The sequence below is a fragment of the Balearica regulorum genome, chromosome 3, assembly GCF_011004875.1.
Source record: "Balearica regulorum gibbericeps isolate bBalReg1 chromosome 3, bBalReg1.pri, whole genome shotgun sequence".
NCBI classification, from domain to species: domain Eukaryota; kingdom Metazoa; phylum Chordata; class Aves; order Gruiformes; family Gruidae; genus Balearica; species Balearica regulorum.
In genome coordinates this window covers 20,868,711-20,896,221 of record NC_046186.1, presented here as the reverse complement: position 1 = coordinate 20,896,221, position 27,511 = coordinate 20,868,711, and the positions used below count along the sequence as shown (strand labels likewise).

Sequence of the window (27,511 nt, the reverse complement as noted above, 5' to 3'; positions counted from 1 at the left end):
AGTTACAGATATCCCTAGCCTATCTGTGAGACTAGTTGTACCCACTGTGTGAGAATAATCAGGTTTTGCATCCGAAAACTAAATAGTTAATAGAAATGCCTCAGAAAGCAATACTTTTTTTAGTAGGTGTACAGATGGGTATGCTTGTAGACGATGACATTTTCCTAACAAAATCTGAATGAAGAATGTGTGCCTTGACTAATGATTTAATGCTTTCTACATATTAAATCAATTTAATTATCACCTACTTATTGGTATTTTGGTGCATCATCTTTTTGCAATAGATCTTTCTATTCTGGCACTATGATTTATTAGAAAATTCTAAGACCTTTCAGGTCCTCTAAACAGACATTTCCAACAGACAGCTTCTGAGGTTATGATTAATTCATTTCTCCTCTGACAGCAGATTCACCAAGAAAACATATGTCAAGGATGAGCCTTTGCTTTAATTTTTTTGATCCTATAATAACCAAAAGCTATTACAAAGTAAACATATTACTTCGTTTTTATATCAGTTTAATTCCTTATATATGAAGATAAAAGACGCGAAGGGAAATTCCACACCGGTAAATACGATGTAACTTCTTGCATACATTGAATGGGTGTGTGGAGCTACGGCGACTTATGGCAGAGTTAAATCTGCCTTCATGCGCGCTTGCTGTTGAGCAGCCATTTTAAATACAAATGATACTGAGACATCTCAGCAGCCATTTAGGAGAGAAGCTTGCCATTCCTTTCCTTCTGAAACTGAAAAGGTTGTAAGGGATAGTATGAGATACAAACAAAAATGTGACGCTTGGCCTTCTGCATCTTCACTGTCCTGCCTGTTTCTGGTTAAGTATATGGCCAAATACATAAACAACTTCCTGAAATAGCAAAGTCGGGGCATAGCTCCACCAAGCATATTGTTAGTAGAGGTGTGAGCTGATAAAGCTACATATAGTTAAACGTAGTTATAAATTTGGCCTTAAATCCCTTTGACAGTGTGATTTAATCTCCTGCATCATGTAAGTGCTTTTAAAATGTTTACATCTTCTCCTTTATAATGTTATTTGTACTTTTGATGTTTAACTGTGCATTACAGAAGTTGTCATTGTGAACTTTCATTTTTACAGCATGTAAAGGTATGGCACATTCCCAATCTCTATGTTATTTATGTTTTAACTTTAAACTTTTTGTTCCTTTTACTGGGAATACATTTAAACTGGGAATTTGTGCATTGACTTATTATAGCCAATTGTAAATCTACGAGGACTTCGTGAGGCAAGCAAATATCCAGACTCAACAGTATTTCTATGCATGGGAGTAAAGAGCCTTTGCTAACAAAAGAGAAGTGGGCTACACTATTATTCTTTGATTAAACAGTGAATAGCTAGTTACAAAATACAGTGCAGCTCTTCTCTACTGATTCATAGTTCTCAAATAGCCACAGGGGAATTGCTAATTACACTGTATTTGTAACATTACCTCTACAGTAGTACCACCGTAATTCATTTTGGGGCACCAACAATACCCTAATTAGTAAATGTGAAGCTTTCTTTGGCCCTTGGTAAGGACCACAGTTATAGTTTAAGCAGTTACGGTAACAGCTTTCATCCATTCTCTTCCCATTCTTCTGGCTTGACATAGTTGTATACAATGTGTTGCAATTAAAAACAAGCCAAACTTTATTCTGAAATGTACTAAGACTGGTGTATATTACATGAGAGAGGTACTTTTTCCCTCTGATTAAAGGTGGTAAGACTTCAACTGGGAGAGGAGGTAAAGAACTGGATCCAATTTTGCATTTCAAGAAATACAAAGGGAGTCTAGAAGAGACTGACAGGAACAATCAGGAAACATAATTCTGGGGGAAAAAATGCAGGAATGGGATTTGAGTCCAGAAAAGGTAGGATTGTGAGGAGAAGAGTTAAGTCATTTAGAATGTAAAGCAGTAGAAAGTTATGAATGTTGAATTGCTTCCCTGGGCTAACAGAGAAGGTAGAAAAATTGAATTCATTTTCTACAAAGATTTTGCTAGATATCAGCAAAAATCTTCCTACCTATTTGGGTACTGAGCCACACTGAAACTGAGAAATGTTATTCATTGGTGATAAACAGAATGAGTTAGACTAATGTATGTCTACGTACAGCACTCGATCCTACTTCATTGCTGAGAGAGGGAAGAGAGTTCTGTTGAGGTCCCTTCTAGCCCTTCAGTTGTTTGATTTAAAGAACAAAAACTTCTCTTTACGTACCTTCGATGGGAAGCATAATTTCCAGTAATATGCCCAGAGCCATCACACCCAGGGGTGGGACACCTAGAATAATAATGGAAGAGATATAGAGCGGTGTTACTGACAGGAAAGATATAGCTGCCCATTAAAAAACATTTACTGGCTCAGTCCTTGTTTCCACAGGTGCCAGCCCTGGGGACCTCTAGGCATTGCTAAACCTGAGCTTAATTCCACGCTGGGGACAAATATACTTTTTTAATTCATAAACTGTTTTTGTCTGCTACTCCTCACCTGCCCACTCAAATGCTTTCTGGATATCTCTAGTATCAGCAGATTAGTGGAGATTTCCAGCAGCAGCCTGACATCCTCACACCACCAGGAATGAGTAGGGTTGACAGCAAATGGAATATCCCCATGATGTATGCTTAGGTAATAGCTAACACTACAGCGAGCTGTTTTGTTTTCCATCTGGGCTATTGCTTTAATCCCACTGCACAGTGTCATGAGGTCGCACCACCTCTCCATGAAGCGAAGGAAATGCTTAAGGAAAAGGAAATGTGTAGAACGGGAAGTAATGCTGGCCCCTTGCAGAGAAATGGTAACCCACCCAAACACTCCCAAACACCAAGCTACAGCATCAGTCAGAGAAGACACTGATACAGCAGTCAGTGGAATTTCTAGTAGTTGAATGACATTAGAGTCATCAAAGAAAATGGGTAGTTTTTTCTACATTGCAAAGATGATTGCGATCACCACAGAATAAGCTAAATTATAATGCTAAGTACAATCATTAGCTGGTATTTGAACTGCTACACTAAATCACAGGAAAGACAAAGGAAGAATTAATTTATATTCTTTTTACTGAATAGACGAATGCTACACGAGTTCCAAAAAGTCGCTTTTCTTGAGCCTGAGTTTTGAATTTTAGCCATGCTTTAAAGCTTCATTTGAAGAAAGCATTCAAATTCTAAAAAGCATGCGTGCAAATTCAGATGTTGCATTCTGAAACATCAGATTTCCATAACATTGAATTTTTTCACTGGTTGAATCCAGAGTTCATGCAGATTTTGGCTTTCACCCTTTAGTTACAAGAATGCTTTCCTCAGAGTTGGTCCATACTGGTAAATTTTTGTTTCACAAAGGTTCCTGCAGAGACTTGAAAGTTTCTTAAAATCAGGAATTAAGCAACCCAGAATTTAGTGCAATGGGGCTGTCATGTTCCATTAAGCTGAATTTTAGCTCTTTAAAGCCAGTAAGCATTACCTACTTCTGAGGAGCTCAGCAGGGCCAAGCTTCAATCATGATTAATGCAATCTTGAAAGAGATTTGAAACTGGAATTTGTTAAATGAAGTTCTCATATGGTCTTCATCTGGACCAGTTCAGTTATTCATTAGAAAACATTAAAATATGGAAGCACTTCCAGGATTTAAGTTGGTAAAACCTCTGGGGTTCACTATGTGACTGAAGTTTCTCTTCTGTGTAACAAACAGTCTGTGTGCTTCGGACAAGACTTCTAAACAACATCCTTAAAGACAATTCTCCTTTTCTCTTGCTTTATGTCTTTGCACAGGACCAAGTATAAGACCATGATCTTGACTAAAAGTGTAAGTATTACTGTCATTCTTAATATCTTAAAGACCAGTTTAGAGGTTGACATCACACATTAATCTTTCCGCTTGTAAAAAGATAAAACCCCTAGTTTTTGCATAGTTTCTTCTGACACAAATTAGGTAAAAATATGGCCCTTGGTGAAGAAGTCTGTATGGCCCTTACCATTTATTCTTTGCTGTGGTTGCACATGGCTAGCACAAACTTTGGCTATTTCTTTAAGTTAAAAAATAAATGGTTAGGGCATCTTATATAAAGGGTCTTATATTTTAAATACTTTGTATCTAAATATTTAGATGTTCTCACTAGTTATTTTTATTTTTAGACAAATGTTTTGAGATCTGAAGAGAGACAAGCTATTGCTTCATGTGGTTTTTTTAAATGCTAGGTATCTTCAGTGATCTACAATGCTTATTTCCTATCAAGACCAGCTGCATCACTGAAGCACGACTGAAGCCTCTAAAGATGTTGAATCAAAAGATATGGGAATAAGTATTAATTAAAGGAACTGACTAAACTTTGGCTCTAAGTGTCCATGGCATTTAAATGAATAAAGGCAAACAAGGAGCCATGAGACTGTTCCTCTGCAGTCTGTCTGACGTACTACAAGGATTCCATCTTTATGAACCCATGCTATTTGAAGCCACCATTTTCCTCTACAGACTTCTCAACCTTCTTGAGAATAAGCTATTATCAAAACTGAACAATGTTTTTTCTCATCTTTTCCAAGACTTTTGCTACAGGCAGGCAGGATTAATAGTGTCTTAACAGACAGGATTTATAAGATGCACCAGTATATCCAATCCATCAGTCTTAAAATTAGACCATTACACCTCAACCATTTGGACAGTATTACACAATTTAAAAACTACCTTATTTCTGTGTCATTTAAAAGAACCTTAAGCAACTGAAGCTAAAGAAGAAATCATCCTGCTGTAAATTGAACTGAGTATCTTCACAAAGGGCTCTGTACAGTTCACATCAGTTTAAAATCATACTTTTGATTAAACCAGAAGAGATTTTTTATGTAGGCAAGGATTTTAGAAAGACCTTTCAGATTTTGATTTTGGCACTATATTTGTTTTCAAGTCTCATAAGCTTATATTAACCTAAATCTAACAGATGAAATGAGAGTTTAGTGCAGTTGATAAGAACATTTTAAAACCCTGGAACTTTTCTATTTACTGCTGTTTCCATTCTGTGGGTGACCATTGTGAAATACAGGATGCAGATATACAGCAGTCTGTTTCAACTATAAAGTTATTACAGTATTTATTTGCTATCCTAAGCAGATTAGATAAGGAGACAACTATAACTCCTTGTACCACTGGAATTGTGAGTCTGTATTTTTGGAATGTCTGATCATACATAAGACTTGCATATACACTACTACTTTACTATCAGCTACTACCTATATATAATGACTTAACCAATCATATGTACATGAAGCAATGCCAGAAAAATCTATGAACAGGTGCTTATAAGAGGCAAGTGATGTGAAATCCTTTGAAAATGAATATCAGAGTAAGTGGAAAAAGAGATATACACTTTCCTCTTACTTAAAGTGAACGTAATTTGACAGGATCAGAAGCTTATTTGTAGACTCTACATAATAGCTTATTGCAGCAAAAGAAATACTTTAGCACCATAAAAAGTGAGGTGACAAAAGGAACTCACCCTGTAAAGAGTGAAGTTCAGAACTAGCACTTTACCACAAATTCAGGGCATCCAGTAAAAGAAACCTTGTCAGTGAAGGAGAATGTCCCATTCATTTCACGGAACATTCCAGAGAAGTTTTTTTGGGAACATAAGCATAAGCAGAAAGCAGGACAGGGCAGCAGAACAGCAACTGCTGTGGCAGGTGGATTCAGTATTGGGCTTAGACTCCATAGCAGGAATGAAAAAAAGGTGAGAGCCAAACAGATAAATACACTTAAGCCCCACTACCCATTCTTCACTGGGAAAAGGACTGAAGGTGTGCGGCGAGTAGAAAGACTTTCAGCAGCTTGAAGGAACTTAGGGAGGTTCCTGGGGCTGGGGAGAAAACGGCTGTGATGCTCAAATGGGCTCTGGGAGGATTTTTCCAAATGCCAATGGTTAAAAGTCTCGCTGCAAGCTCAGCCCAGGGAAAAAAAAACAACCAAAAAACAGCTAACATCAGCATAGCAGACTACAAATAAGATCCACATCTAAATCTATATTCCTAGGCTTTTATCTAGGTCTACAGGAGCTAGATAAACTTACATGTAGCTTACATATTCAGATTTATTGCTCAGCTAGCATGAGACCATATAGGATGTTACACAAATGTGCAAAGACAGAACCGAGGTAGTTTTGTCCTCATTATTGTGTATAGTTTTGGTTGACTTACTTTTAAAATTTATTTTAAAACATAAATTATCTCTAAAACATACCGATAAAACAAAGATATAGTAATCTGCAGTATAATGAAAACACTTTGCTTTTTTTCTTTCTTTTTTTTTTTTCTTTTTTTTTTTTCTTTTTTTTTTTTTTCCTTTTAGAGATTTTACCACAAAATGACAATGGCTTTTTGGAACCAGAAGGATTGCACTTCTCTAGGGAGGAGGCAGCTTTCGTGGAAGCTTTTGCAGTGCACCCAGCCTGACCACAGCTCAGAGCCTGCACTGAGCCTTGGGCTCAGGCTCAAGCTTAGGCTCCCTCTTTCTCTCTCTCAGAAACCTTCAGTTGAGATTCAGTAACGCAGTGCATTCTATTTCCATCTCAGTCAAATCTTGTCTTTAAGGTTTCAACAGTTTGTATGTATAAATCCTTCGATCTAGAATTATGTAAGCCCAAACTCAGCACACCGTGCAAATAAAAGTCAGGTCATTGTAACACATGGCTGCATTTTTCACTAAGTAGGGTGATAATGTTCACCTTAATCATCAGAAACAGTTTTAGCAACAGTAAGCAATATAAGTTCTTCTTTTCTCTCTGTCTCTTGCCCCTTCAATCATCCTCGGTCCCTTCTATGCCCAGCACCAAGCCCTCTCCCTCTGCACTTTCATCCTCACTGCTCTTATCTCTACAGCCTGGTTTTCACTAAGGAAAGGGCATGTTATTAAGTTAGGCTGTAGTTTTCATAGGAATTGGCAGGTTTGTACATTATTTGTGCACTTTTTTTTAGCTATCGCTCTTGTGGGATTAATAATAGCACTCAGTGGACACTCTAAAAACAAAGAAATAATAACAGTCACTAATAGAGGTGAAGAGCATTGATTCTGCAAACTGCTGCAACATTTTATTTTTGTGCTGAGGAAATTTGCTCCCATGGAACTGAATTAAGCCATTAATTTCTTACACACTGGCCGTGCCAAGAGCCATCAGACAGTAATCCTTTCCAGGACCCTCCAAACTATACTGGGATTCAGTTGCAATGGGTTGCTACACAATACCTTTCATGACCGGTTATTAGTAAGCTGGCGTATCAGTTCTAAATACTGATGTTACTTTTATTGTTTAGTTTACAGCACTTAGCACCTGCTACATGATGGATCTAATCTTCCCTTGAGTAAGTAAATGAATACACATATAAATAATACAGTCTACCAGACAGAATATGTATCCTATAAATTACTAATATTTAAAGCACATGTAGCTAGCAATGCAAAAGAAAAATCTTATTGAATTGAATGAGGGAGTAAACCAGTAAGTTGTGCAAAAATTCACAATGGTTCTTCAGAATGTTTCACAGTGCAAAAGAACTGGGATTTAATACAAAATTATATCTTTCTCATAGTTTTATTTTGGCCATGCTGTCAATCTCTATAGTAGAGGTGTGATTTTCTGCCGAAGGTTCAGAAAGGCTAGAGAAATGTAATCATTTCCTGTGGGATTTTTTCATAGCAGAATGTAGAATTTTTTATTGTCTGGTGGTTTCCATGTATTTGAGATTCTGTTTTATTTGACTGAATCACCAGGAATGGAATTCATAGGTTGGGAGGCTGGAAGACAGACACAATAATACTTTGCATTTCTGTCTCTCATCTGAAGATCTGAAAGTACTTTACAAACATTAATGGATAAAGTCTCACAATACTGCTTTGAAAAAGGGAAGAATTTGGCAGAGGAAAACTGGGGCACAGAGAGGCTAAATGACTACGCAGAAGAGGAAAATGGGCTAGAAGCACAGATTCTTACTCACTGCTCTGTTTGCAGCTATAAAGCTCTATGTCTTCTGAAACTACATGTAGATTCATAATAAAAATATTGGGGGGGTGGGTTGGGTGTTTGTAGTCAGGTAGTCCAGAAACAAAAGGTTACAAAGTGAACCTGTAAAGATACAGTGTTTGCAGTTCCCTGATTTGAATATGTGAGGAAGGAAGAAGAAAAGGGGAGCGGGCAAGAAAGGGAAGGGATGAGAAGAAACTTTGTCAAACTAAGAAATGGAGTTTTCTGTAAGGTATGGTAAGTTTATTGTATGTCTATGCCTCTATGAATTTGGGTGCTTGTCAGAAAACAACAGATTTGCAGCTCTTGACAAACAAGTCCCCTTTTTAACTGTTTAAGAGGCCAAAAGAGAGAACAGGTTTCCCTGCCCGCAGCTCCTCCCTGTGCCACTCGCCGGGGGCCTGCAGGGAGCACTCCAGGGCGAGCAGATGGCTCCGAACCAGAGCTGGGTGGTCCGCAGCGGAGATCTGGGGGCCACTGGTGGGTCAGTAACAGGCAGCGTTGCCGTTATCGGTACCAGAACACCTGTTTAGCAGAAACTGGACAGAAACCAGCAATTCCTTTTGCCTTTACCTTTCTGAGCAGTCAGAGCAATGCCTCCCAGCCATTCCTGTTCTAGCCAGCTCCGTGAGAGCAATCTGGATGTGTGAATCTCTAAATGTTATTTTAAGTCCCAGGTATTTTGGAGGATTGTCAAGCTCTAATTAAGTATGTGAAGTGGGAATGCTGCTGATCCCTTTCTTCATGAAGACACAGCAGAAATGCTGTTGTCTGGTCTAATGCCAGTAGGAACACAGATGCTTTTCCACTTTTACCCTGTTGTCTTTTACCATCTATTTTTTTTACCACAGCATTTGACTTCTGAATTCCTAAAGTGTTGATACTTTCTTTTGGTACCTAGACAAAAACTTGCACAACCTATCTGTCATTTTGCAAGGAAAACTTGTTTTGTTAGGATGGATTAATCTTCTCTTAACTTCCCTCAATGAAGCTGTACATCTACATACTTCCCTCTTTATTTTACTCCTTCCATTTTCTTTCCTTATGCTTCTGTCTCCCTGTTTTCAATCTGTTATCCTTTTCCTACAGTGGAGCAAGTATTTCCATTTGCTTTTGCCCCATGATTTGCTTTACATCCGTATTCCTCTCCAGCATTTCTCTTCCACATTCTACTGCTTCCTTTTCCAGATCTTTTTCCTTCCTCGTTGTCTCTTCTTGTCACTTTTAAATTTCCTCTCTCTCCCTTTCGCATCTTTTTTCTCTGTCCCCTTTGGCTGATGTCTTCATTCTCTGTTCCTCTCTCATCCTTTCCTCTTTTCATGATCTCTAATAACCTTGAAGTCGACAATTCTTTCTTCTTCCCTCCTCTTTGTTGTTTCTTTCCATTATCTCTTCTTTCATCACCCTTCTTGTCCTCCTGCTCTTTTCTCCCAGCTGATTTTATCTTTCCCTTAGTCTGCATTGCTTGTGGTCCTCTCCCATTGCTGAGATGACTGGGTACACATTGCATCCTTGTGTCAGGGGAGAAAACGCTGTGTGTTGTGAAACCTTAACATAGAATTTCTTGGCTGCCAAGACACAATGAGTCATTTTAAGTATCTTACACTCTTTTATTTTCATTAAAGTCCTTGTAAGCTTTATCATTGGCTTCAAAAGGAGCAGAACCAGGCTAGCACTGGGCACTTCTGAAAATTGCATTCAGAGCTCATTTGAAGCTCATCTGAATTGGTTCAAGAGGCAATATAAACTCTGTGGGACAGGTATGCAGATAATGACTATTTCAGTGGATCGTGAGTCTATGGTTTTATGTTCAAGGCTAAACCTATGTTCTAGTCCTCACAAATATACCTACGAAAGCATGTGAAGTCAGACCCTTATAAATATCAAAGGTTCATAAAGATGTGTTGTAAGATAAAAATAAAAATGAAGTTAAATTTAGATTCATATTAATTATTTCCCTGTATTCAGCCTAACTAGGAATACTCAATCACACAAATTTAGTTTTAGCAAAAGTGCTAAATTTTACTTTTTCATATGTAAAATGCTACTAAGATTTCTTACTTAGCAGAATGCTACTGACATGACAGGCCTCACTGGAGGTAATAGGAAAATTTTAAACCCCAAACCACAGCAGATATAAAGGAAGAGGATTTGAGGAAACAAGAAGAGATGGCAAAAAAACAACCAAACAAAAAAAAGTGGTGGAATGGCAAATGAGTGAATTGAGAAAAATCTTGTTCTAACTTGCCAGTTGCTTTTAGCATTGGATTCAGTGCAGTTCCAGTAGGAACGGGCAGGAGACAGTGGGATCCAGGCAAGGATCAATCCTGGTGGGGCATTACTGAGCCCTCTCAGAAGACACTGGGAGCAGTGCAGGTTGGAGATTGGAAAGAAGTGTAGAATGGAAGGATTTGCTGTTACCACTTTCACTGTACAGTCTTTCTATCCATGAGGAATGGTGCCAGGCCTGTGGAGCTAGTCCAGGCATGAGACTAAAATAATTTTGGCTCAGAGGCTTTGTGGAGTAACTTCAGTCTCTTCTATCTCTGCTGAGAGATTGCTCTGTCTCTCTCTTTGCCCCTAGAAATCCCCAGCAGTCGAATGGTTCTAAACTGGGGATGGCTGACTGCATAATCTTCTCCTTAGTTAAAATTTAATTAATTCCTTGACTCTTTGCACGTACAGTTTCTGTGTCCTAAGCTCCTGATACTATCTGTATTGCATTCCTGCATATATGTGGGGGTGAGAAAGAACATGATATGTTTTTTAATTACACTGAAATCCATTTTCCTATAAGCAGACTAAAATGCATCATGCTGGCATTTAAAATATTGCTGTGCACTCGAATGCACAGATACACACAATGCATTTTAATTAATTATATCTCTTTAGAAAAAAATATTCCTGTGCCTTCAGTTACCACCTCTGCATGCTGCCTGTTCTGCTAGCAGTCAGGACTTCCCATCTTCCCAGCAGCAAGTGCCATGACGTGCTGCCCGCTGTTCTCACATCTAGCACCAGCATATACCGCCTAACGTGCCATTTGCCAAAGGCATGGTGTGTGCCTAATGCGAAATAGCTTCTGTGCACTACCCAGGGGGTGCTCCGTTCACAGAAGCTGCCAGGGGGAAGCTGTGAATCAGCTCCCTCCCTGGGCACCTTGCCCACGCTTTCTCTCCTGCCAGCATCGCCTGCCTTGGAGGCAGCACCGGCCAGCTGCAGATCCCCTCCCCGCAGCAGAGAGCACTTCCTGGCACCAGGGATGAATCAGTTCCAACATATGCAAATTCAAATGTTCATTTCCAAACACCTCAGCCTTTGAAAAAAAGCTTCATTTTTATAGTGAAGCAATAACATAAAATGATCGAGGCACAGAGAAAAATGCAGAAGATAGCCTTAAGAGAGCATGCCTTATAGCTAGGAGTAAAGTGAGTTCTCTGTCTCCTAATAGCATTGCTGCAAGCCTGTGCTTGAAAAAAACCAAAACCCACATGGTTTCTTTTCAGTAACTTTGGGTAGACACATTTGTTTCTGAAGAAGAATGTCTATTAAAATGGGAGTCACTAAGCCTCTCAGGAATATCTGCCACACAGCCACTGCACAGTAAGATTGGGCCAGTCAGGGTTTGCGGAACAGCCAGTGACATGGTTTCTCCTGCTCCCTGTATGTGAAAATGGGTCCAAAAGAAGGACTTGAAGACAGGTATAGCATTTGGTGTTCTTCACCTTAAATGGTGTCTTCAAAAGCTCTTACAAGTGGCCTAGCTTTGCTGTTTATGATGTAAATGGAAGGTTTAGCACAAAATTAAACTGAAATTAGGTCAAATGCTGAGTACCTTGAAAATACACTCTTTAAAGTAGGGAAGTTTTCCCTTGATAAGAGATTTACATTATGGTTAGGTCAGCAGTCTGCTAGTTGCCTTGAACACCACAAAATTATCAATAGTGTAATTCTTGAATAGATGTCTCTATGTTACTGCTTCTTCCATGCTCTACTCTTTGGTACTTCGTATGTCTTCTCCCAGGGGAAGCAATTACCAAAGGGTCTGGTGGGCACAGCAGAATGATGTTGAATCTGTCACTTCATGAGACTTTCCTGGAGGTTTAGGATGACTTAAAAATCTACAAATCTGGAAGATTTCCCCAAGAAATGCTGAGAAAAGCTATCAGATTAGGCCTGCTAAAAGCAGAGGAAAAAAATTAACAACTTTCATACAGCCTGTCCTTAACGATCCACTAAAGTCATTGGGAAGAGAATGGGCACAACGCAGCATTAGCCATTCCTTAGCATTCTGTTTATCTGTTTTTCATTTGAACAGAACTGTTCAACTTGTGCACACACAAATACTTGATCAAGAGAAGGGCTCCAGAAGATTACAGGAATGGAGACAGTTGGATCAGATGTAAGGGGGAAAGGACAGACTGAGCGGGAAGGATGGAAAGAGTAAGAGCATGAAGTCGAATTTATATGTCCTCTTTCAAAATAGTGTATCAAATATTAGTATGAAAGACTAAGCCTACAAAATAGGCAGTAATATTTCTAGCCCTGTATAATTAAGAAAGAAGCAGGAGTCCTGCCTCTAATGAGAGTCCTTTCAGTCTAGCATTATGGCAAAGCCATAAATGAATAGGATTGTAAACATCTTTGAGTTATCTAGGAAATACACCATGGGCAGCATAAAGGCTCAGAGGTTTGCAAAAAAAATAATCCAAATGACAGAAAATGGGCTGGAATTTTATTCACTATTAACAGCTTGTTTCTAACTCTCCTGTTTGAAAAGAGCAATTAAAAAGATGATTTTCAGCACACATTCAGAAAAGTAAGATAAGGTAAACATAATAGTTCAGTGTAACATGTGTTTAGGTGATTAATTGCATCTTAAGGCTGAGGGGTATGTTTTATTCCATATGCAGTCACTGCACTGTGCCTATTGGCAACCTTGAGAAGTGCTACTGTACCACGAAGTTCCTATACTGGATGGACTTTTAAATCTCTTTGAATGTACGTGTTTCTATCTGAAAACGTGCCATCCAAAACCAGGGACAGGCTAACATTTGGATAAGGGGAGCAAACTCTCAAGGGTTTCGTTTTCCCAGACAGATAAAGCAGATACTTTCTATTTTGGGGGTGAAGAGTCAACAGCAAAAGAGTAAAATCCTTCAGTTTTCGTTTCATGAAAACAAGCAGCTTTTTCCCTCTAGGCCTAAAAACATTTGTCAGAAGCCCAAGTGAGGAAATGTGAAAATACTGAGTGTGAATTATATCAGACTGTGAGAGGCAGTCTGGTCTAGTAAGGAGGCTAATGAACAGTACAGCTAAGGGAAATACAGTTTTGTTACTGATTTTCTGTGTGAGTTTACACTAATTTTTTAAAACTTCTCAGACTTGCTCTAATTTTTCGTGATTGACTTGAGACTCATGTTCCATCTACACTGACTTTTAAGTATAACCTCACCATTTACTTGAGGCCCACAATGTTAAGCAAGACTTAATTAATACTGAAAGGAAAAATTCCTAGTGCGAATCTAGTCATGCATCTGCAAGGAGGACAGGTTGGCCATGATCACCCCTACGAGTACTCCGTCCTACTGCCTTTCGGTAATCTCAGATGGTAGACAGCAGGCAGATAAATCAGCCCTCATGAAGTAACACTTAGGAGGGTACAATGTCTTTTGTATTATTCCCAGTGCTCTGAGAACTACAAAACACTGAGCTGCAAGTCTGCACTGCTGCAAGACGTTGCGGGATGGTTATGGGCCTGGAGCACTTGATATACGGGGCTGAGAGCTGGCTTGTTCATTCTTATCAAGAAAAGTGTAAGAAAAATCGTATTGCTGTCTACAAATACCTAACAGGATGGCGTAGTGAAGGCAAAGCAAAAGTTTTCTCAGAGCTGCACAGCTGAGAATGAGAGGCAATGAAGACAAAGTTCAGCATGCAAAAGCCCAATTCATTATAAAGGAAAAAAAAATGACCATCAGGCTGGTCAAACACTATCACTCTACCTGATTTCAGTCCCTTCTTGATAGTTCAACCATCTGCTAAATTCTTTGTACAGTTGTATATATTTGAAATATGTGTATATTTCTTTGTATTTGTCTATGTTCTTTTCAACAATTGAAAATTATGACTTTGGAATCCAGTTTGCAGAGCTAATGAATGCTCAGAAATTCCCAGTGAAGTAGATAAAGTGGATCACACCAAACGTCCTGATCAGTGAGAGGGGCTGTGTGCCTGAGATAATACTCCTGGTTTCTACTCCAGGCATCCATCTGCCTCTGCTTCAGAGTTTCCTGTCCCTCCTGAAAAGATGTTGCAGCTGTCTGGGTAGCAGTAAAAGAAACAACGGAGCTTTTAGTACGGTATTCAATAACCTGAAATTGGTGCCATTTCACCCTAACCTGCCAGACTGTATGAGGCAGTTTGCGCATTATGTGAACAAAGGAGGCATCCCTTCAGCGAGGGCAGGAAGCTCTGATAAGACCATTAAAACTGTTCCAAGCTAAACTATCCTTTCTTGTGCTGGAATCTGTGACTGTATTGAACAGCACTTAAGTAATAATTCCAGCTTCATAAGACTGTTCCAAGGTATCATTAAGCAGAGCACTTGAAAATGAATTGTGCTTTTTATTTTCATGGGATATGCTCTGGTGTCTTTTCTTACTTTGGTTCTCCTTACACTCTCTTTAAGTTAACAAAGGCAGAAAGCCCACACTTCTGTACAATTTCCCCTTCTGCAACTCCCCTAAGATTACGCAGTGCGAGCTTGGTTCATACCGTAAACATTTCATGAAAGAGCCACTTTAATTTCGCAGTCTAATAGCTGCGGGAATAGTTTCCTAAACAGCTGCGCAGAATGCTGGAGAGGTCGGAGGTTACAAACAGGGATAAATGGCTGTGCAGCACAATGGCACTGTGCGACTGCATACTGCAGCGTAGAAAACAGCGCGCTCGCCCCGAAACACTTTGCTCACGGTCGGAAATGCAGGCAGAGAGAGAAAGTGCTCACGCTCTATTATACCGTAGGGCTCTGAGCTCTCACACACTGCTGAATTAGAACAGCAGCCTTCGGTGAGAGGCTAACAACTTTGCCTTACGTGCTTTTTACAAGAGAAAGGTTTCCCTCTGAATTTTTAAAGCAATACACTTCTTTTCCAAAATCACTTGTTGGTTTTGCGTGCTTATAGCCAAATATCCCTGAGCATCTATTTACTGCTCCTTACTCTGATTTCTAATTCACTTGGTTATCGTTGATACAGATCTCATCTAAACGCTGATTAATACTTTTCTCCTGCCACGCTGGCGAAGTGGAACCATAACTTTCTATTTTCAGAGTGAATTTTTACATTCTATATTCAAACTCTGATAAAGTATTTTTTAAAAAATCACTGTCCTTACAAACATTCCTGCTAATTAAATGCCCCCTGACGAGGGTTTGGGAGAATAATACGCGAGGCAGGAACATAGCTGAAACACAAATTCTCTGTTTTGATTAGCTCAGATCCTAAGCTACACACAACATGGAAGAAGAGCGTCTTATTAACCTCCTGTCACGAACAAGGAATAGGCAGAATTCCAGCCTTAACACCCATTCAACCATAGGAAAATGACTAATTTCAAAATGAATATAGCATCTTGGGAAGGTCAAATGAAAGACTGTGGAACAGGTTACCCAGCAAACTACATCTTACAGAAATGTCTCCCATAGGTTGCGACTTCCCAGTGCTCATTGTTGTGGACTGCATCTCTTGCACAGGATTTAATCCATTGGCACTGTCTTTAGAAACTGCCATATTTCCCTTTTTTTATGGTGAGGGAAATTTATAAGAAAAAAAAATATCCTTTGGCTAAATATCTTATTCATTACATTTACTTTACTTTTGAATGGAAAGTATTTTCATTGACATGAACAGACAAAAAAAGTTTTTCTTCACCTTAAAGGCAATCCCACTACCTTGAAATAGCAGCTTTTAAACTTGAAGATGGAGTAAAATTATTTTTGTGATCATTATATAAGACTTTATATGAAGATATAAACCACATTTGGTCCGTTGCACATTAACATTCACAAGAATTTTTGCAAACATTGGAGATATGTGGTCCTGATGTGTTTACTCATTACCCATTTGTGAATCAGTAGCATTTACTCTGGGTTCAGTAGAGTTAATACCAAAATTTGTAGAAATGGAGTTAAAATCAGGTAAACTACAGTTAAAACATTGTATTCTGGATACATGTTTTGCATACAAACTGGTAGACGATTACCTCTCATATGCATTAAATATTACTTATTTTTAATTTACAGAGCTTTATTGTATTAAATTGAAGTCAAACAAAAGTTAAAGAATTTCCTTACCAAAAATTGACTAATTAATACCTTAAAAATACCCTTTTCTTGTAAAATAAGTAATGGTAGGACTCTGTCTGTGACAGTATCGACCCAAAACGGGTTTTGTCAAGTGTAAGGAGTGCAAATTCTGCTCACGGGCTTATGCATGGAATTTGGCCTTGTAATATTGTTCTCATTCCATTAAAAACATGTTGCTCAGGGAAAACTTTTCACAGTTACAGAACATAATCTCAGATTGAAAGCCAGCTAAAGATGGTGGGAGTTTTTTCCATTGACTTAAGAGGACTTTGGATCAGGTCTCAGGGAAGACTTAGAACCATTGAAGGTCTTTTTCTGTGAATGGGTATGTTGAGGATTAAACCTTAGCTAGCTTACAAAAAAAAAAAAAAAAATTCTTAATAATTCTGTTCTTTCAGATTCTTCACACTGAAGTCACAACAGGCGTATTGGGTGTTAGTCAAAAACAAGGCCCTTGCCCCTCCTCCATTACGCCTATACTTATGGAACATACTTACGCTTTCCTGACAGAAGTTTCTTGATTAGTGCATCAGAGGAAAACAAATCACCACCTACAATGGTTCCTGGAGAAGCCTTGAGGAGAAACCCATAATCTATAATTTTTTTTTAATTATTCAGCTCTTTTCATATACATTTTTATGATTTCCCTATTTTTTTCCATAATTTGTTTATAACTCTTATTCATGGGGAACAAAACCAGTGATTTATCTCTGCGATGTCCAGCATACCCAACATTTATAGCTTTTAAATTAAAACTTATTTATTTGTGAAATACACAGAAGTTAAAATAGCAGATACTGAATTCACTCCCTTTTAAAGAATAACCCTGGTATTAAAAAGAAAAACATACAAATATTTGTAAGAAATAACCAAGATGTTTTTTCAGTTTTATATCTATTGTCTGATATCTTGTCTAACTCATGGCTGAATTACAGATTCAGATCATAGAGTCAAAAAGTAAATTATATGTTGTTTACCTATTAAACTCTGAATTCAGCATTCAGTAGACTGCATTTAACACAGGGTCATTTTAGTTCTTTCAACTATCACCAGTTTATACAAGCAAACAAAAAAATCCATAATTCACAGTTTTACAGGTAAAATGAGTAAGTTGTGATTTTGTACTAAGTCTGCTTTACAATGCTTTTTGTGTGAATTATGTGTTCAAAAAAAGTGCCTGACTGCCCTGGAAAAAATAGTTCTCTATCTGTAAAAAAAACCCCAAAACCAAACCAAAACAAAATAAAGACTATGGCTTGGTTTTCTTATAAACTGTGTCTGCATGATTTGATTCCTTTCCTATTAATACAGAAGAAAAGTGCTCCAGTATCTAATCTTTTTTAATAAATTATATTTACAGGTCTTTTAAGCTCCCCATTAAGTTGCAGTCTGCAAATTTGGAAACTAGATTCTGTTCATCTCCATGTAGTGTTAACCCTGAAGCCTGAAATTTTAAATATCACTCTGGTTGACTACTTTACAGCTGATCATTTTAACAAAACTATGTAAATAGTATAATTCTGGAAACTACACCTTAGATATAATTTATTTAGATTTAATTTTTTTCAAAGGTCTGTTTTTTTTTTCCTTTTTACCGCAGTCCAGAAAATAATAGATAACAATAGTGATGTGCTTATACTGCAGTCCTCCTCTGCCTCTTTTTTATTACAGAAAACAGATACTGGTGGAGCTGAGTGCAGTGTAAGCACAGTCAAGCATACAAAAATAATTAATGATGGCCAGTGTTAAAATACTCCTCAAAATCTAAGGTTGTTTCACACAGTGTACACCAAATGAGCCCATGCTGAAAGAGCACAATGTCGTTATCTGTAGAAGGAGAGAAACCAGCAGACTTTGAAGCAGTGGAAATTCTATGTGTGTTAGGGTAGAAGAGCAGTTTTTACATGCAGATGAGCAAATGTAAATTCCACTTACTGGGAATACAAAAAATATTGTAAAAGAAGATTATGATGAGGTGTTTATGAGGGATATGGGATATTTTAGAGATATAAAACATTGATATAGATACTACAGTGCTGCAAAAAATGTGTGCCACATAAAGTCCCAATAGCACTGAGATAAAAATAAAGGGGTGAACTTAACTGCATGGCAAAATCAGATGTTACTGTGCAGATACAGACACCAAGTAATCGAGTTAGCAATTGGCCATTCTAAGAAACCAAACAATGCAAGGAATTTTATAACTTCAAAAGATTTAAATAAGGCAATCAAACATGAATGCTAACCCAAGAGAGCAGCTGAGGGCATCTGCCCAGATCATCACTGTTGTATCTTAGCTTAACTCCACTGAAGGCAACAGAGCTATGCTAATTTACACCAACTGAGGATCCAGGCGATCGTATTTAGGACTTCAAGTGACAAAATTACTTTTATTTTGGGGTATATATTAAAGGGTTTTGGCAAGTCTGACCAAACACAGAAAGTGCAAAACACTGCACTTTTAATTCCCCTTTTAGTAACTGTATAGTTTATGCAACTTCCCATGGGGATTGCCTCAGCACTTGGGATATACCACAGCATCATGTTGCAGATCTTTGCGGATCTGGATGGGATGAGCAATTGGTTATGATCTGTTGATTTGAAGTAAAAATGATCAACATCACAATGGGAGTTTGCACAATAACCAAATTGTGCCAAAGAAAAGACCCTTGAATTGAATACGAGCAAATGCCAGGCTGAATGAGATTAATTATGCAGGACACATTCAATGACAAAGAAGTATGACCAAACCCAAGGAAGGCGGAGGCAACTGTACAAATGGAAAGACTCCAATACAAGAAGGCCTTAGAGAGATTCATTGGGCATGTTAACATAACTAAGCAAATTCATTGATAATTAATCTCAGTTAAGTGCTCCTCTCAGAATAGCTGCTTAAGGGCTGCACAGAATGGCATTGGAATGACTGACAAGAGAAAAGTTTTGAAAATTAAAATCAACTTTCAAATAAACATTCACACGGAAATATTTGGTGATTAGGGAAGAGCTTAGGAACTAAGGGTTGTATCTTCAAAACTGCCTAAGTTGTTATTGCAGACTCTGAATTCCACTTTCAAAGTTAGGCATATAGAAGTTGCAGGGATGTAGACGCCCAGCACTTACTTACATTCATTCTGAAAACAAAGTTTAGACTCTTAAGTCATACAGGTTCTTTTGAATAATAATTCAGTGAACGTTCATCTGAATTGAGACTATTCCAGATGATAAGTGGCAAATGGTTTTAAATGCTGAATAAAATCCAAACAGCAAGAGAATACAGCTATCAATATCTTTTGTTTTAAATAATTAAGTACATAAAGAAAGAGGCCATAAACTATTTGAGTATTGTAGACGCCTCTGTGCAAATGAAGCCTCTAATTTCAGAGCATTTCATGGTATTGAGAACTTACTAAGGCCCTGATTCTGCAAGGTGCTTCATGCAAACAGTTGTGTGCCTGCATGGAGCATTTCACAGCATCAGAGGTACTGATATGCAGATGGCTTTTAAGGAGCATTTTAGAGAGTACATGCTTTTAAGACTACCTCTCAGTAATGAAAACAATGATGAAGGGTCTTATGTAAACAGAACTCAAGTATTTTCCATTTTGGAGACAAAAGTTGACAAACTTATGTGAGAAAAATGGAATGACTCAACCTTACCAGAGTCTGAATGAGTTATTCTAAAAGAAAAAAAGCCCAGCCACTTCCATATGTAGAACTTATTGCGACTACAGAGATGAGGTTGCTGCAGATGATGGGTTTCTATACAAAGGACATTATCATAACACCACACAACATGAGGTTGGAAATGCTAGGTATAACCTACAGTGCCCATTTGAGTATTGAGAAGTGCAGGAACAGAGCCCAAGGTGTTCTGTTCTGGCCAGGCATGCATGCTGCCATCAAAGATAAGGTATCCAAGTGGAAATCTGCAATAAATACAGGAAACAAAAATGCAAAAAAAACCCACTGAAACCACATGAGATTCCTAATTTCACTTGGCCCAAGGATCTAGTTGAACAAAATGGGAAAGATTATTCTTTATAGGTGAACTAATACTGGGGATCTAAGTTCCTTGGTTCTGTTTTTAATGATTTAAATTAGACTTGCACGCTAGCTTGCAATTTAATAACACATTAAAAAATGCAGTTTGTTTTACCATAACATTGCAGGTAAGTTAATAAAACACTATAATTTACAAATGACTCGCTCTAGTAATTTTTAACATTACTCCAAATATATCGCATCTGGTCCTTGCAATCACATTTCCTATATAAAAGTTAGCTAAAACATCAAGGAACTTCAAAAAGTATCTGTAGATTCAAAGGATACATACTTAGCATCAAAGGAGTATTGCATTATAACACAAGATCACTTACTAGTAATCAACAACCTTGGTATTCAAGAAAAACTGTAATGACAACTTCTATTAAGTTTCCCATGTAGAAAAAAAAAAAAGAAAAGAGGACATAAACAACAGAAGTAAAAAAAAAGTGATAGTAAGAATGGAAATGGTTATTTCTCTTGCACAAAGAGCAATTTTCTAAGAGAAAAGTGAGTGAAAACTATATAATGGGTCATAGTCTTACTGAGTTCTTATAGGAGGACAGATGTAATCGCAACAGGAAAAGGGAAGTGAAGTCAAGGGAAGGCAAGGCAAGGCAAGGCAAGGCAAGGCAAGGCAAGGCAAGGGATAAAACTCCTGTGCCAATGAAGCAACAAATGTACACCCAGGCACTGAACCATCAGAAACACCTCAACTGTCAAACACAGGATGTAGGTGGAGAAATCTCTTCAGCAGCTAAACAGATCCCTGCAGAAATAACTGGTTTGAGTACAAAAAGTGACTGTATATATTGGGAGAGCTATCAAGGTTTAAAGAGTATATGTACCAATGTCCAAGAATAATCTGGTTACCTGTCTAAAGAGGGGAATGTTTCTGTGGTCTTTTACTAATATATCCTATTAATCTTTGTTTCTGCATTTTAATTTAGTATTTAGAGAAGGCCTATTTTTTGCAAGATCACTAAAGTGAGGAAGAAAATACTACTTTTTTACTTCCCAGTTTCTAGTTCTTGCTGAGCAAATTGCAGTAAAATTACACCAATAAAAAGTGAATATTAGAGATTATACTAACATGGAAGAGTTTCCCTGTAAGTATGAACTAAGGATATCCTCACTACCCAGAAAAAAACTGTACTGCATGGAGTTCTTCCTAGAAAAGTTGTGGTTAACAGGGAAAGCTTCAGTGAAACTCACCTTTCCATCTGAACTGAAGGGAATACACTACTAGGATGACACATCTGGGAATACGGAGACAAGGATAAAAGGAAGAGAAGAGAAAGAGTAGAAGACCGCCACGAAAAATATGGAAATTAGGGCAGAGTGACATGGAAAGAAGAAGGAGGCACAGAAATTCAAACTCTTACTTCATTGTGGAGAATGTGCAAAAATTGACAGAGCTCCTCACTTTGAGTTAAGAAGAGATGTGGAGAAGAAAAGCTCTCAGACTTTGTTGTAGAGAGGGAAGTGAGACTGTGCTCCTGCCTGTAAGTGCCATAGGGGAGTAGCGAAACATGTCCACTGCAGGAAACAATGACATGCAAAATCTACATAGAGGCACAGGCGCTTTGGGACTGAAGGACCGGGCATATTACAACAGTATCAGATTAAGTATCCAAACTTATATACACCTGGTTGAACCGCAAATCTTTCTGAGGTTCAGATTCTTTATTATAAGTAGTAATTAGAATTTCTGGCAGAAAATGGACTCAAGGAACAAGGGTAAATGTTGACAATTTGATGGTCAGTCCCATGGTAGACCAAGCTAATATCTAGTTACCTATGGCCTTTGAAATAGTATGATTATTTTTACATGAAAGTAGCTAAGTGTGTCATTTTCTGGGAGTCTCTGGTACCCAGATTCTGTGGTTCTCATGTTCGCAGTACACTGAGTAGAAATGTTCTCAGTCAGTGTGCTGCATTTTAGCTGGGACTGATTTACTGATGATCAAAATGTGTCCTTTTAAAAACAATAATTAATTTTAGGGTTTTTAAAAAGAATTATTTTGAATAGATTAAAAGTGCTTCAAAATGTTGCTTTTTTATAGTATTTGTAATTCGACAACAGGATTACAGTTTTCAAGTAACACTATTAGAAAAACCTCCTATGATAAGGAGTAAATAAGGAAAACTGATAAGGAAAAGCCCCTGGGTAAGATTAAACTGGATTTAACTTATGAATATTTTAATATTGGTAGCTGTCACTGGGTGGGCTGTTAATTGCTTTCCCATCATAGTTAAGTTTACTCAGCAATATAGTGTCCCTACGTCCTTTAAAAATTAGTTGCTTTTCACAAGTATTCTAACCCAAATCTAATGCTGGAAAAGCTTGGATTCTTGCCAGATATTAATTTCTTCAGAGACCCTTAAAGCTGTTGACCTCTTTTTTTTTGCCAGCAGCAGTAACAGAGAATTAAAGCTGAAGAAATTCTTCTGTTATTTGGAGATCATTGACCAGGCTGTGTAACTGCTTTGGTCTGCTGATAAACTATGCACAAAGATTCTCATGTTTCCACTTGGGCTTTGGGTGAAAGTGGAGAATCGTGCAATCTGCACGATAAACGTGAGCAAGAAGCCCTACAGAAGAGAAGCGTGGAATGGTGGTAAGGAATAATTAGGCCAACCCCAGAAAAATTTAATTGAAAGCTGCAACGTTATTATTCTGGGAGTCAGGAAATGTGGGTGATGGAATTTATGAAGTCACAACTACCAAAAGGAAATACAGTGAGCATAACTATTGAGCAAAATAAACTTTTCTCTAACCTTTTCAGATTCTCATATTATTTTGATTATGAATATTATCTCCTTCTGTGCATTGTATAATACACACGAGTTAGGTATAATGCAGATTCCTGACTGGAATTTTGCTAACACACTGTTTGCTATTTTTTATTTTGGTTGGGGCTCGAAAAGAATCAGTGTGTGTTATACAATGCACAGAAGGAGATCATGGATTGGTAAAATGTGATACAAAGGCTTTACCAGAACATATGCAATATTTGCTACATAAGCTATGTATGGCAAAGCCATAAAAGTATGAAATCTTTCCAAACTATGCAGTCCAGAAATACAATCCCTATGCTGCACTATCAATTCTTCTACTGCACTGTCAATTGTTCTCTATACCCCACGCACTAGAAAAGTATTTTCCAGAAAGTTTACAGAGGTTGACGTGTTTATGGATGACTGTAAACAGCTACATTGAAAACTGGAACAAGGAATAAAAGATGAAGGAGAGATGGGAACAGTACAGATTGGTAGGGAGAGGACAGAAGGGATCTCAGCTTGGGATATAGGCAAAAAAATGTGTATACATTTCTTTCTACAGCCTGGGGCAGAAGCCAAGGTTACTGATTCTCACTACTCTTCTGTTGTCAGCAAATATGTATGAAAAACACCAGCAATGTTCCCCACCTCCTCCTGGTGCCAGTCCATGCAGAGCATTATACCTTTTACTGCTGCTTGCTACCACAGTAGTTCAGGTGACCTATATAGTGGATATCAAAAGTTCCCATGGTGGCTGGTGGCCTGACAGCCAGCCAGTAGAATCCCACATTATGGAATTTCTGCTTCTTTTCAGCTTGCTCTTTTTAAAAGCAAGGAAATTATACCCCCAAATCTCACATGCAGAAGTATAACAGATGTAAACGAAGTATTTCACAGTTTAAAAAAATTCCAAAACCAGCTTTGGTTTAGCTGTTTTGTGCATATGCATTATCATTTACATGATCACATCTTCCTCCATCTTAGGCAGAGAACAAGAGCATAAATGAGGGCTTTATAAAGGATGCTGCCATGCATAGGACTCCTACTTCCCTGCTTTCAAATATATGTGAGAAATGCAAAGATACTTTATTTCTCTCTGCACCAACTTCAGCAGGATGTCTAAGAGCTAGAGAACAATAAAAATATAAATGTGATGGAGGCAGGCGATGGGCTGATTGGACAAGGAGCTTGAGACATGTAGAAAAAACGATGAAAAAAACCAGGATAGAGTGAATGGAGCAAGTGGAAGCTGGGACTGATCAGAGTTTTGGGGGAGGAGAAAAGATAGTCCCATTGCTGTTCTGGAACACTGGACTCTATCCTGCTTTTTTCTGTGGAGTTCATCCCTTTTCACACAGGATCAATCACTCTTCATGTAAAACTGCCGCTTTCCCACAGCTCCAAGTGAATTCAGTCGGTACTAAGCTTTGTACATATGCAGTTCTCTACAGTGCAAAGAACTCTGACAAACTGAGTCCTACAAGTCTCAAACTGAGCAATCAAAATTATATGCTTAAGATTTCTGAGTTTAAAATTACTTACTTCAGTGTATAATTGCAGGTGAAAATAAATTAATTCCTTTATAACCATGAAAAACTAATTAGGAGACACTCCGATGCAATGGTAGGGACAAATATGTGAGTGAATTAGTAGTTACATCCTGAAAGTACAGTTTGAGAAAAGTGCAGTGAATAGCAGACAGGGCCACACATGGGATAATGAGGAAAACAGAAGAAATTCATTAGCTGTTTATGCAGTGATTACTGTCTGCCCTGTGCAATGAATTACTTTGTTATCCAATGGAAAAATATGTGATCAGAAAATGAAGGATTGCATTGTAATGAAAATGCAAAAGAGAAACGAGTTAAGTCAGTCTGCTTAGAATTCTGGCATTTCCTAATTTTTGAATTCACTTAACAGTTTTTATGTGTTCAATAGGTATTACAATAACTGCTAAATTAATAATTTATGCTAAATGCTAAATAAATAATGGCTGCTAAACCTGAAAATATAATTTAAAATATGACTTAATCTTGTTCTCTTCGCTTAGGCAAAACTTGCAATAGGTTGAGAGAACGGCATGAGACAGGAGTGCGGTCTCAAGTTCAAGTGGGGTTTTTTTCCATCCTGGTCTCTACTAGGTAGGCTCGACTGCAGATGCTTGAGAAAGGCAGAGGAGATGGGGTAATTCAGGAACAATTTCCTAACACAAGTGGAAACTTTATAAAGGGTTAGAGCAGCAAAGTACGTGCTTAAAGTATTATTCATGCTGCTCCAATAGTCTTGTCTGCGTCTTGGTTATGTAATTGCATTTCCCCGAACATCTACCAATTGACCCATCCCAACCCAGAATCCAGGTCCAAATCTGAGTTTCTCTGGGGTTTATGTGCCCATGTCTTACTCTGCTTATACTTACACGTTTTCCCTGATCTCATTTATATCCCTTCCCCTTTCATACCAAATAGCCTTCTAGCAGCAGATACCAGCATGATCTAAACTGATAGTTTTAAAAAAGATATTTTTGACTGGGTGGGAAATAAATTGTAAATTTTGTACCTATTGTTTGCATCTAGTGACCAGATTAGCTAAGACTAGAGAGCAATCAGTAGGTTTCCCATGCTTGCTTTCTTATCTTTCCCATGCTTTACAGTTGTTTTTTTCATCAAGGTATGTACTGAACTGAAGAAATGCTATTTAAGGCACTCATGTATGGTAAAGACAGAATATTGCTTAGCATGGCAGCATAAGCTATCCACTCATACTTTCCCTACCCAATTTTTCCTTTTACTTGTGAACATCTTTCCATGTTAACCATAGTACCAACTCAGGAGTACCACTATCTCATAGCACTAAAAAATTCTATAGCTCTTTCACATACAGAGTTTCAGTCAAGCAGGAAGACAGATCAAAGCTGTCTCACAATTCTCTAAGTTTCATTGCTGACAATTGTCACTCCAAAGAACTGAAAGGAATTGTAAAGAATGTATTTTAAGTAGGGGAATAACTAAGTTAACACTAAAAAACAAAGTCAAATTAGAAAATGCATTAAGCTGATAACAGTGATACAAACCTGGGGAAAATTATGTAAGCATTAGGGATAAACAAATTGTTTTCTCTTCCCTCCGATCTATGTCTGAGAAACTGCAGCACTTCACTGGTTGTGTAATCAAAGTATTTCATCAGTCTAATCACATGAGAATTTTCTGTTCTAACTAGCAAACTCAAACTCAAAACAGAAAAAAATTGAATAGGAATTGAAACATTTAGATGAAATTCCAGAAGTTCTGACTTTTGTCAATCCCTATCACCTAATGAATACACAAAAGGAAGCACTACGTCAACAGACTTATGTATAGAGCCAGCCTGGATGGAATTTCTAGAGACTTCAACACATGTTCGAAGCAGGATCAGCCCCCTCTGCAGCAGCTCTCCAGACAGCCTATTTCTGGTACAATAATACACAATTTGTGGTCAAATAAATATTTATAAAGAAAATATTTGTTCTTTATATCTTACTTGAGTTCTTGTGAGCTTGTGGCCAGCATACTTCGAATGCTTTTGTCAGCCAAGGGACAGCCAGATAAACTGTAAGACAGGGCAGGACATACAAGTAAGTTAATCTTCTTATTAACTGAACACTCCCAAACAAACACAACATAAAAATTAAAAAGTAAAAGTTTGTAATGCAGAAAAGCGATGGGGCAAGTGCTGTAATATTGAATTTTGTAATATAGTTAACCCTCTGAATATATTTAGGTATCAACATTACTTCCAGAATTACATACTGTAAATGTTCTTTTTTTGTTGTTGTTTCTCTATGAACTAGTAAAATGTAACAAAAAATATTTGAGATTCCTGGGTTAACTACTTAAATGCTTAAGAATACTTTGGAAATTTTAGTAATCTATTTAAAAATAAAAGACGTTTATACAACACACAAATTAGCATGCTTTTAAGATCAACATATATTACTCAAAGGGTTAACACATAGTTCAACGTTTTACTTTGACAGCATTGTTGAGGTAAGCTGAAAACAATAAATTGAAAAGACAGAATCCACCATGAAAAAAATGAAGTCACACCTTCTATGTGAGGCGTAATTACCAGTCACATGACCACTCCCATCACACCCTGGTGTTGGACATCTGCCACCAAACAAAAACAAAAACAGCCAAAATAGTAAGTATGTTTAAAAAAAAACTTTTAAATGTTTCATTGTTTCCAGTTTAGCTGCAATGACTGCAAGGGGTTTTAAGCATCCTAATCGAAAAGCTGCAAAATGAACAGGTTTAAATGAAAATG

General features: G+C 37.8%; 1 protein-coding gene across 12 annotated transcripts in view; it reads right to left on the bottom strand.

The window, feature by feature from the left end:
• Positions 1-27,511, bottom strand: part of MYT1L (myelin transcription factor 1 like) — a 319,071-nt gene that overhangs the window by 31,236 nt on the left and 260,324 nt on the right. For 8 of the 12 annotated variants that reach the window (XM_075747237.1, XM_075747233.1, XM_075747234.1 and 5 more), the window contains 3 exons: positions 27,292-27,354; positions 26,726-26,794; positions 2,238-2,300 (listed from right to left, as the gene is read on the bottom strand). In XM_075747237.1, coding sequence (XP_075603352.1) covers positions 2,238-2,300; positions 26,726-26,794; positions 27,292-27,354 — 195 coding nt within the window. The remainder of the gene's footprint in view (positions 1-2,237; positions 2,301-26,725; positions 26,795-27,291; positions 27,355-27,511) is intronic. The other 4 variants (XM_075747238.1, XM_075747240.1, XM_075747239.1 and 1 more) reach the window with 1 other exon arrangement.